At 38.4% G+C, this 12,011-nt stretch overlaps 1 protein-coding gene across 8 annotated transcripts in view; it reads left to right on the top strand.

The window, feature by feature from the left end:
* Positions 1-12,011, top strand: part of EXOC4 (exocyst complex component 4) — a 744,112-nt gene that overhangs the window by 25,022 nt on the left and 707,079 nt on the right. For all 8 annotated transcript variants that reach the window (XM_038556467.1, XM_038556468.1, XM_038556469.1 and 5 more), the window contains exon 3: positions 8,534-8,728. In XM_038556467.1, the coding sequence (XP_038412395.1) occupies positions 8,534-8,728 (195 nt within the window). The remainder of the gene's footprint in view (positions 1-8,533; positions 8,729-12,011) is intronic.

The raw sequence follows: 12,011 nt of genomic DNA, 5'->3' as shown, positions 1-12,011 counted from the left end.
CAAAATATAGGTGTGTTTAGTTTATGTATCTTTTTAAAGTAAAAATGGGGATGATAGAATCATCTTGAGGCTACATTATTTTATTTCATATCCAGCAAGATGAGAATGTGCAGATGTGAGTTGAAACTTTCTTTCTGCTCTTGCCAAAAGAACGTAGTGATGATTCATTCAACAAATATCTGTGGAGTCCTAATTGTGTGCCGTGTTCTGTTCTAATTGCTGGGGTTATACCCATGGCAGACATCTATCCCTGTCCTTATGGAACTCACATACCGTGGGAGGAGACAGGAAAACAAAGTAGGTGATATTTAACGACATGTATTTAGTCTCTGTGTGAAGTGTGTCTGTTTGGTGCTGAGCATTGCTCTAGGCTCTGGGGTATAGAAGTGAATAAGACAAATTCCTGGCCTCCTGGACTTTACATCCCGGTTGACATTCTAGTTGAGGGAAACACACTATAAATTAGTAAAATATGGTACAATGGGGTAAGACAGGCGGTACTTTGAAAACCAAAAGCAAGGAAGGGAGGATTTGAGTTGCTGTTTAAATGCATCAGTGAGGGAAGGCTTGACTGGGGTTACACTTGAGCCAACACCGGAAGGCAGTAAGGGCGAGTCAGGAGAAGCACCTTGGGAAGAAGGAATGGCTGGAGCAGAAAGGTCCTGAAGCAAGGACATAATAGGGATTTGGGGGAAGCAGCCAGGACGCCAATGGTGCTGGAGCAAAATGGGATGGAGAGAGAGGTGAGTGGCTGGAGAGATACTGGTGAGGTGTAGAGAGTACGTCAGGTCATGTGGGGTTTTGGTGACTATAAGGACTTGGTTCATAACTCTTGAGTATGGTGAGAATCCACTGTAAGAAGCTTTTTAAATGTGAGAATGGCATGATACAACATTTTTAAAAGGCTACGCTAGCTGCTATACAGAGTAGATTTTAGTGAGGACTAAGGCAGATAAAGGTGTTCATATTCATGCTTTGAAAGCTTGAGAACACAGAACTGCTGATATTTCCCATTATGATAATAGTTTCATATATGGCTTTATATTGGCAGAATCTAAGTCTTTGTGGATAATGAGATGGCAGATAGAGTTGACTTTTTTCCCAGAGAGTCAAGTCTACTGGTAATTTTTTTCTAAGTTCAAAAAAAAAAAAAAAAAAACATGTAAATAAAGAGTATGTATGATTGATCAGGTCAAGTAATGTGGATAATCAAAATTACTTAGGCTATCCTGTACTGTTGAATACATATTGATAGCAGTCAAAATGACAGGTCACTGTACTAGAAAACCTCAGAATCCATAGGTTCTGACAGTGTCTCATAATAATGACTATTACAGTAGCAGCCAAAATAGATGCCTATGAATGGGCACACCTGGGGACTTGAGCAGCATAGGTGATACTTGTTGGTCTTTGAATTTGAGTGTTTGCTCTGTGCTTTAGAGGGTGGATGACAGGACGTCAGATTTCTTTAAAGATACTAAATATCTGTCTAATGTTTATCACAGGAGCTGGTAGGCTGAAGAGAAGATAGATACTTGCCTCTTTTGTGAATGTGCACACTTTACATATCACCCCAATTTCAGCTGCCCTGTTGGTACTAGATCAAGCTTTTAACTCATTTTTCTTGCCTGTAATTAGAAATAACTATATGTGATTATTCAAATGAAGTTGTTAAGGGCTTAATCATTGAGTAGTGCAACATTCATTACTTAACATTTAAAATCATTTTGTGGCTTTTATATGAAAGCATACCTTGAGAGGCAGAATGAGAACAAAGAGTAACCTTCATACAAAAAAAAAAAGTCACATTGTTGTGGTAGGAAATTATTTACAGCTCATAGGTAAGATGGAAAAATCCTGGCTGCTTCTATGATAAAGGAAGAAAAGCCTAGAAAGGGACATGCTAAACAGTGGGCAATAATGAGATGGCATAATTTAAAGTCTAGGCAGTGGAGTGCATGAATGCTGTCACAAGAACTATGAGGTAATGTTTCCATTAAGTTTAACACTATCTGTATTTGTGTACAAGATCCAGTCTCTGCAATTTAAAGTATTGCCCTTGGAAAGGTTCAGTGGAGACTCTCAGAGAATTTAAGACCTTAGAATGGCAGCTAAAGAAAACAAAGAAACAAAAACACCGGAAGGAACAAAAGCATACAAGTTTGGGGTAATTTAAAAGTGATCTGTAGTTCTAAAGGAGTTTATTTTTTATTTAAAGATTTTATTTATTTATTCATGAGAGATGCAGAGGGGGAAACAGGCTTCCTGCAAGGAGCCTGATGCAGAACTTGATCGCAGGACCCAGGATCACAACCTGAGTCAAAGGTAGACGCTCAACCACTGAGCCACCCAAGTGCCCTCTGGGGCTTTAAAACAGAACAGTGAGTAGTGTTTCTGCACGTCACTGCTTCCAGGCACTTTCTGTAACACAATGGAAAAAATTGGGTTGGACACATGGTAGGAGAATATCCATGAACCTGTTTATATGTAGATTTTTAACTACAGAGGAGAAAATAAGTTTTGTACTTTGAGAATTAAGAGTAACATCAACTGTTACATTATTTTTCATTTGCCATCTTTTGCTTATGGGGAACTTTATAGAATATTTCTAGCCTGCAGTTTCAGTGGAGCACTTGCATATTTGTTGTGCTGTATTACAGATAATATGCACACCCAAAGGCATTCCCTCCTCCCATTATCCTTGACCAAAATCAGAAAAGCATTGAATTTGATGACATGAGGCCTGTATCCATCAGCCTCTTATATATATATCTCTGTTCCTCTTTTCACAGATGCACCCACGTTGTTACTCAGAGGCCCTAAGTAGTTTTCTTCTCTTTATCTTCCCCAGGGCAGGGCTGCAGGCTGTTTCTCTGCTTTCTGTATCTTCTCACCTACTCATTCACAATAACCCTTGTGGGGCTTGTTATCCTAATTTTCTCTTTCTCTCTTTTTTAAGATTTTTTAAAGATTTTATTTATTTAAGAGAGAGAGAGCGTGCGTGAGAGTGCACAAGCAGGGGGAGGGGCAGAGGGAGAGGAAGAAGCAGACTCTGGGAGGGAGCCCGACTCGGGGCTCGATCTTGGGACCCTAAGATCATGAGTTGAGCTGAAGGCAGACGCTTAACCCGCTGAGCCACCCAGGCACCCCTTATTTTCTCTTTTTCTGATACGCTCTAACTAGAGTGGCTGGAGGTTCTTGTATATTGAAACAAATTCTTGTTGTGGCTATAAACAGGTGATCAGGAGCAACTGTGAAGTTACTCAAAGTCTAAAGAAGCAAAGGAAACTTGAGTTTGAAGAAGGACTTCTGTACTTGGGTTTCAATGTCTTGACTTGAATTGTTTGACTCTGTAGATTTATTTCAGGAAGAAACAGTAACATTAGTTTTCAATCTTAATGATCCTGATAAATTCAGTAGAATAGAATTAAAATACTGTCACCACATCGAGAAATAACAGTTTAGGTATAACTTGGTCCCATTCTCACATTTTAGTTATTGCTATTTATTGATGGATATCATGCTGTTTCTCTCTTCCCTGCATAAAAAGCATTTATTGAACTATAATTTACATTCAGTAAAATGCAGCATTTTAGGGTACGGTTCAATGAGTTTTGGCAAATGTACACATCCTTTAAAGTATTCCCATCCACCCCAGAGAGTTCCCTCCTTCCTTGGAGTCAAAATTCCATGTTCCCCTTCTTGTCCCCTACCCCTCTCCATGTCCTGCTCTAAACGACTACTGATTTGAACCCCCTCACTATTGATTATTTTTTATTTTTGTATGTTCCAGAACTTCAGTCTGTACTTCTTTGTATCTGGCTTCATTTGTTCAGCAAAATATTTCTGAGATTCTTTAGATTTCTTCTCTTTTATTGCTGAGTAGTATTCCCCTTCCCCCACCACCCAAGTTTTAAAATAACATTTCTTCATAACTGACTTTCTCATCAAAGAGCCGAAGCCTCAGGGCAATCTAATATTAAAAGTTCTTGTAGCTCCTTATGTCTGCAGCTTTGACTAATAACTTAGTTCAGGGAATAATTTTGGTGATGTTCATTTTCCACACAGCCTAGTATCATCTTCCCCACCCCTCAACACGGACACAAATTCTATCTTCCTTTTCAGTTTGCCTCCATGCAGTAAGCAAAAATGAGAAGTGAGCTGACTACATTGTATATATCCTAGTGTGAAATGGCATAATTGCCTTTCTTTTTCCAATCAAAAGGAGTTTGCCAAGCTTTCCTGACACTCAGTAAGTTCATCCCCCCTTCTTTTGATTGAGAGCCTAGCTGGGTGTTGCGTGACACAGCATTTATTTTTTAACAATTTCCATAGTAACCGTGAATCAAAAGAAAAATCTGAGAATTACAGAACCAAGGTGAGAAGAGTAGAACATTAGAAATCAAATTCTAACAGATTTTAACTAAGATTTGAGAGAGAATGGATATAATAGCTGGAGTTCTAGCCCAGAGACCAAGAGTTCCCAAGAGGATCTAGGAATATCCTTGAGAAATATGTTTAAAAAGTCCGATAAAGGGCATTAAGAGATACACACTTACAAAATAAGTTGTAGGGATGAAGAGTAGAACATGGGGAATATGGTCAGTAATATTGTAATTAAGTTTGTATGGTGACAGTGATAACTACACTTAATCATGGTGAGCATTTTATAATCTATATGACTTTTCTATCAGTGCCGTATACTTGAAACCAATACTATGTGTCAATTATACTTCCAATTAAAAATTTAAAAAGTCAAAACCATAAGTGATAATAAAAACCACTACTTCCTGATCTCATCTTTCCCTAGTCTAAATTGCAAAACTTTAAAGGCACTGACTTTTACTCATAGTAAAATGCTTACACTATTCTTGATTTTTCTATTTTAGACATGGTATATGAGCTTGAAGCTATGGAAGATGAGGATATAGGTCCCTCTGTCATTCTTTCCCGTATCTCACCCCATCTTCCTCCCTCATTCTCTCTCTCTCTCTGCTTGTATCCTAGTTTTTGGTTAAATAGATGGTGCTTATTTTATTAAAACTACATAAATATTTACCTCTCAACCATCCAGCATACTGTGTGCGCTTGAGCAATTTTGTTGTTGCTGTTTTCCATGCGATTAATGATTGAATATTCCTGTTGCCTTTCTTCCGCAGAAAGGCAGAAGTTTTCTGCCTTGGTTTTCCCCTTTCCTGGATCTTGTGTTTTCTGTCTTCTGATTTTCTCTTGTGTTGATGGAGCACGTTCTTCACTAGCTTGCTGAGATATGGTGCATAGAAGGCTTATTTATTTATTTTTTTGAGAGCTTGTATGTCTGAAGATGTCTTTATTCTTCCCTCACACTTGATTGATAGTTTTTTGGGGAAAGGATTCTCTCTTAGGATTTTGAAGCTATATTATTCTTTTGTCTTGTAGCTTTTAGTGCTCCTATTGGGAAAAGCCTGATGCATTCTGATTCACAGTTCTTTGTATGGATTCTGTTCCTCCCTGCACCTCCCCCCCCCCCCCCCCAACTCCCGTGAAAGCTTTTAAGATTGTCTCTTTATCCCTTGTGTCCTTACGTGTCAGGATAATGTGCCCTGGCTTGTGTCTTTCCTCACTCCATTTTCTTGAACACTTGGTGTGCTTTTTCAATCTAAAAACACATGTCTCCTGGGACATTTTCTTTTATTATTTTGTTGATATTTTTCCCCACTTCATTTGTCTCATTTTCCCTCCCCTAGAACTCCTCTATTTGGCAGATAGTGAACTTCTTGGATCAATCCCCCTCATTTTCTTTTTATCTTTTATCTCTTGTTTTTTTTTTTTTTTTATTCTCTGGAGATTTTCTCAAGGGTACCCTCTAACCTTTATATTGGATTTTTTTCTATCATGTTTTAATTTCCAAGCGTTGTTTTGATTCTCCATTTTTTTTTTATAGCATCCTATTCTTGTTTCATCAATGTTAGTGCCTCCTCCTATTTTTCCTAAGGGATATTCATTGTAGTTTTAAAAATTTCTGTTTCCTGCATAGTTTTTGTCCTGCCCCCCTCTGCCCCCCAACTCTTTTTTCTTTTTGTTTGTTTTGGTGCCTGACTTTGCATATTCCAGGCTTTCTTTGGCTGTCTGGTAGAAGAGTGAGGCAATACAGAGCTGATTGGAAGCTCAGAGCATGTTATGGGCCTCATCTACTGATGAGTGGCAGGGACCTAGCAGTCTCCTTCGTGAAACTTTAGATGTCACTAACTCTAGGTCTATTTGCCTGGTCACCTTTCCCAGGGAAAGCCCTATGCTTCCTGTGTTGGAGCTAGAAATCAAGCTGAGTGTATTTAGAAGCAACCCTAGCAGGAGGCCGAGGCTCTGGAGGGGGCTGAGGAATTTACTGTTCCATAGGCCCACTTGGGTCTCATTTTTGATTTGTTGTCCAGTGCCTCACACCCTCCCCTCATCCCAGATCTTTTGTGATCTCCAGGTCATACACATTCTATGTGGCCAATAGTTGAGGCAGGGCAGGGGGTGGGGGGAGGATTTTTCTATCTGGGTGGTGTGATGAGGATCCAGGGCTCAAAATATGGAAGGTGTTAGCCCTGTTTTCCCACTCTCCATGTTCTTGGTACCTCTTTGTCAATGGAGGTACCCCACTCCATGCTGAGGTTTTCAGATTGCTCTCCTCTGCTAAATTACCCATGTTCCAACTTCTTGCCAAATTCAAAAGTGCCATTCCCTCCTCTCTGTTCTCTTTCCTAGGTGTTTTATGCATAGCAGATTTTTTTTTTTTAAATCACTTTGGGACTGCAGGAAGGAGTGGAGGCAATTAGGACCATCTTCAGTAGATTTTCAAAGGGGTCTATGTCTCCCCTGAAAGCTAATGATCATTCTGTGCTTATTGAGAGAGATTACAAAATCTCCTTATTTAGGATTCTTTTTACATTGGAGTTTCTTAGAATTAGGATTAGGTATTGTCCTAAAGTTATAGATTAGATGCTTTCTCAAAAAACATTCTGATCTTAGCATTCTATCTTCATATTTTCCATGTGTGTTAGAAAAATGTTGAGATGTAGTTTTATAATCACCAGAAGTATAATGTTCATGAGTGCGTGCACCTCCTCAGCAAATCTTGTTGAAGATGGATTTTCAATGATCAAAAATGTGGTAAGCTTTCTAGGGTGATATAAATGACCTATAGTTGATGGTTTGAATTATACAGGTGTCTTGGATTTGCTAAAATACATCTAATAAATAGTACATCTAATAAATAGTACATCTGACATGTATTCATAAATTTTACCTAAAACAAAAAACAAAACAACTACTCTTTCTTTCTCTTAAGAAAGAAAAAAGGTGGTGGGGGAGTTGTGCCTGGGTGGCTCAGTTTGGCTCATGTCAGGATTTCAGGGTAATGAATCCCCTGTTGTGCTCTGTGCTGGGCTTGGAGATTCTTGCTCTCCTTCTCCTCCCCACACCCCCTCCCCAACTCTAAAAAAATTAATAAAACAAAACTGTAAACAAATACTAAATTCTAATTTAAATAAAAATACATGTAAGGAATGCCAAAAGTATATGAAAGTAGCTCTGTGAATTGTGAAAGGTCATGATTCTTTTTATTTCATGTCACAAAAATTGGAAAGTCTTAATTATGAATATGAAAATGTGCTCACCATGTACATTGTGAGTACCCCTGCCTGTTCCTCCTCTTTTTGTCGGGCTGTGCCGTACTGGTCACTAAACTATGAGAATGTTTGAGATTGTCTTATTTAATATCTAAAAATCCTTGGTATGTCCTAATTCCTTTTATTTTGAGATTATCTCTGGATGTGTGCCCTTTTCTGGAACATGGGCTTATTTTCATGTTAGTTGATATGAATGCACAGTTCCTTGGCTCTAAACTTCAACCAAGTTATAGATGTAGGATGGTCCAAGTGACCTATCAGCTGAATGGGAAACATGCAGAGAACAGGGAAGGATTAATAGTATGGACTCTATGAGGGATTTTCTTTTAGATATTTTAACATCAGTGGGTAGATACTTTAACATATTTTCAGAGTGCTCTATGTCCTAAGTAACTTTTTTAGATTCACCCAAAGGTAGGTTGGGAGTAGTTTTCTCATTTCAAGGGAGAGCACATATACACTGAGGTGTAGATGTACACTGAGGTGGAGACAGACCTATCCAAGTGAGTCCGTGTCAGAACCAGGATTAGAATTTTGCAAGCCGGGATCCCTGGGTGGCGCAGCGGTTTGGCGCCTGCCTTTGGCCCAGGGCGTGATCCTGGAGACCCGGGATCGAATCCCACGTCAGGCTCCCGGTGCATGGAGCCTGCTTCTCCCTCTGCCTATGTCTCTGCCTCTCTCTCTCTCTCTATGACTCATAAATAAATAAAAATTAAAAAAAAAAAAAAGAATTTTGCAAGCCGACTCACTATGAGAAGTGAGTGAAGGGGGAATTAGGAACTGTTTACTTCTAGTGACACTAATGAAGACTACTAATTAGATGATAAGTTTAGGATGGCAAGACTTTGGACTGACATCAGGTCGAATCTGTTTCATTGTAGGTGAAAGAGAATCTGCTTTCATGCAAGATGCTGTTGCACTGCAAAAGGGATGAGCTTCGGAAGTTGTGGATTGAAGGAATTGAGCATAAGCATGTCCTGAATCTGCTGGATGAAATTGAGAACATCAAGCAAGTGCCTCAAAAACTGGAACAGTGCATGGTCAGCAAGCACTATCTCAGTGCCACCGACATGCTGGTGAGAAAAGAGCCTGCGGCGCTAATGGTTCTTTCTGCTAGGATGGGAAAGGCCCTACTCTTGTTCCCTGAATGCTGTCTTTCATGTAGCACATTATAAACTGTCCTCTCGGGATTCACAAGCCTTTGCAGGTGAAGCCTGACTGGTTCTCTTCCCAATTCCAGTGTTTGAAATGGTAGGCGATTTTTCATGTATTATCTGCCTTCGGAAGAATGGCAAGTCATGTAATGATAAGAAACCAGTACCTAAATTATGTTGGCATGGTAAAGAGAGGTGGTTTTTTTTTGTTTTTGTTTTAAAGATTTTATTTATTCATGAGAGACACAGATTTTGGGTTTGGGTGTCTGGGAGAGAAGAAGAGGTGTGGGCTGTGGCCTACATATTTACAGCTTTCAGAGGAAAAATTTTTAATTAAAAAATAAGGGGGTAAGGTCTAGATTTGTGCCAACTTGAGTACTATGATTGTCATTTCTAACTAAAATTATGTGTATGTGGGGTGTGGGGGTCTGGGGAGTGGGGTGGGAAGGAAGAGCAGTTACCTCTAGAAAGAAGTGAGTATATGAGCTACCTTTCCTGGAAGTTCCTTTTTTTCCCTATTTGTTGTTGTTTGTATATTCTGGATCCTAATCTTTTGTCAGATGTATTTGAAAAATCTTCTCCTAGTTGGTAATATATCTTCTTACTTTGTTTATGAAGCCTTTTGTTACAAAGAAGTATTAAAATTTAATGTCATAAAATTTCTTTGTTTTTCCTTTCTCCAATTTTTTTTCGCAGTAACCATTTTATTTTCAGTTTTTAAATTTTTTTTGAGAATAAGTGAGCATGAGTGGTGTGGGGGGTGTGGGGTAGAGAGAGAGAGAATCTTAAACAAACTCCACGCCCAGTGCAGAGTCCATCTGGGGGCTCGATCCCACAACCCTGAGATCATGACCTAAGCCAAAATGGAGTTGGATGCTTAACTGACTGAGCCATCCAGGCACACCAAATCCAGTTTTTATTTCAGGAAATTTTTTTTCTATCCCAGTGTCATACAGAAAATCTATGTGTTCTTTAATCGTTTGGAATCTGTTTCCATATATGGTATGAACTAGGAATCTAATTTTATCTTCTATATAAATAGCCACATGGCTCAGACCATTTGCTGAATTTATCTCCTCCTGACTTCTAATGCTATGTTGATCACATACCAAGTTTTCATGTATGCATGGGTCTGTTCCTGAGCTCTTTGTTTTGTTCAGTTGGTCTTGTCTATATCTGCACCAAAACTGTGCTGTATTAATTTCTATTATTTTATGATATATCTTGATAATAGCAGATGGAGACATTCCCTCACCTTGCTTTTCAGAATTACCTGTGCTATTCTTGGCCCATTACTCTTCCATGTGAATTTTGGTATCTGCTTGTCACATTCCTCAAAAAGTGTCAGGAGATTGATTCAATATAAGAATTTCATTTTTGTAATATTGAGTCTTTCAGTGAACGGGTCTTGGTCTCATTTATTGATGTCTTCATTTATGTTCTATGTAATAATGCTTAGTAATGTATTGCTTAGAGGTATTAAATATGTTTTATTTCTGGCTGTCATGTTTTTTAAAGCAGGTGGCTCTTTATTAATAATAACTTCTAGTTATTTGTTGCTGATGTAGGGATGTGATAGATGTTGTTGAATTGATCATATTTCCCTGAACCTAATCCCAACCCTGTCTGCCTGGAAAATGATGATTTATTTTTGAAGGCTTGGCTCAAATTTCATTAGCTCTCTGAATGTCCCAGGTGATTAAATGCTTTTCTTTTCTCAAAAAAAAAAAAAAAAAAAAAAGTATTTTTTTATTGTCTTAATAAATTACCCTGAGTAGATGCTTTTTAAATTTGTTTGTTTGTTTGTTTCCATAAGCTATGTGTACTTATAATACAGCTACTGTTGTTTGTATGGTAGGTCATTGAGGGCAAGGGCTAGATCTTATTTATTTTTGTCTGCCCCATACTTAGCATAGTGTGCCTCATCTAGTCAGGGTCATTAGCCAAATGGGTAGCCATGGGAAAGTCTTAATAACACTAAACAGAATAGGATATTTCCTTTCTAGGGGCTCTGGTCTGATTTTTCTCTGGTTTCAGTGTTTGTTTTTATGGCAAGTTTCTCTAGTTTCCAACCTTTCCTTTTTGCAATATTTAAATGAACAAACAGTAATTATAATAATAGCTAATATGTATTGCGTTTTCATTATGTTCTGTTACTAAGTCTGTTACATTTGCTAACATATTTAATTCTTGCAGTAACCTTTTGAGAAAGAGGTTTCTGATGTGCTCCCCATTTTCCAGATGAGCAAGTTGCTTTGCATGATCTGAGGAATTGGCATATCCTAATATGCAATAATTGCATGAAGATAGGATTTAAGGTGTGCTTAAAATGTTGGAAACTTCCTCCAGTTTGGCCTTTTGTATATGAGCGAATCGTAAGGTCTACAATTGCTCTTTCATTGGACTTCCTATGAAAAAGTAATCACATTTCCTTTCCCCATGGTTATGTGCTATTAGAAGTAAAATCTACTTAAAGCATCTCAAGGGTCCAAATGAAAAATCTTTGCTGAAAGACATCAGAGGAAAGTAAAAACAAAAACCTGAGTCTTTCAAAACTCTCTGATTTCCTTGGATTTGTTTATCAAAAGATTTTTGCATTTCCATGTAAGGCAGGTGCAGATGGCTAGTAATTTAATCCCTACTCAGGTTCATAAATCCAGAGTAAATAAATCAGTGGTGACCCGTGGCTCTTGTCAGCTCCTACAATTCCTGCGTCACCCTCACGCTGGTCTGATAGCTATAGACTTGGCTTCTAGATGGGATTACTTATTTCTTTTGATATGTAACCTGAGTATTGCATAAAATAATTAAATTGTCATGACACGGAATGTCTGCAAATAGGCATGGCCTTTTGTTTCCTTCTTCAAGGTAAACAGCTGTTGTTAGCTTATGAAAAGCTAAAAGTGGTCCAACAAGAAGCCTGTATCCATCACATTGCAATCAGAGACTTGATTAATATTGTAGCCTGTAGCTTTGTGATATGTATGGTTTAAATTAGACCTTTGCAGTCATTGTGCTGGGTTGATGCAAGCACATTAATGACATAATTTCTGGTTGCTGCATCACATTTCTGCAGTCTGTCCTTTGTATTCCACTCACATTAATTGAAGTAATTTTGCCAGTGAAGCGTGTTTCAAACCTCTGCATTTAAATTGAAATTTTAATTCCCTTATTGTCTTGAAAAGACGGCTGAAGATGCCTTGTT

This window comes from Canis lupus, chromosome 14 (assembly GCF_011100685.1).
Source record: "Canis lupus familiaris isolate Mischka breed German Shepherd chromosome 14, alternate assembly UU_Cfam_GSD_1.0, whole genome shotgun sequence".
In the NCBI taxonomy this organism is placed as follows: Eukaryota; Metazoa; Chordata; class Mammalia; order Carnivora; family Canidae; genus Canis; species Canis lupus.
Note: the sequence above shows the minus strand (reverse complement) of the source record. Positions and strands in the feature narration are given on the sequence as shown.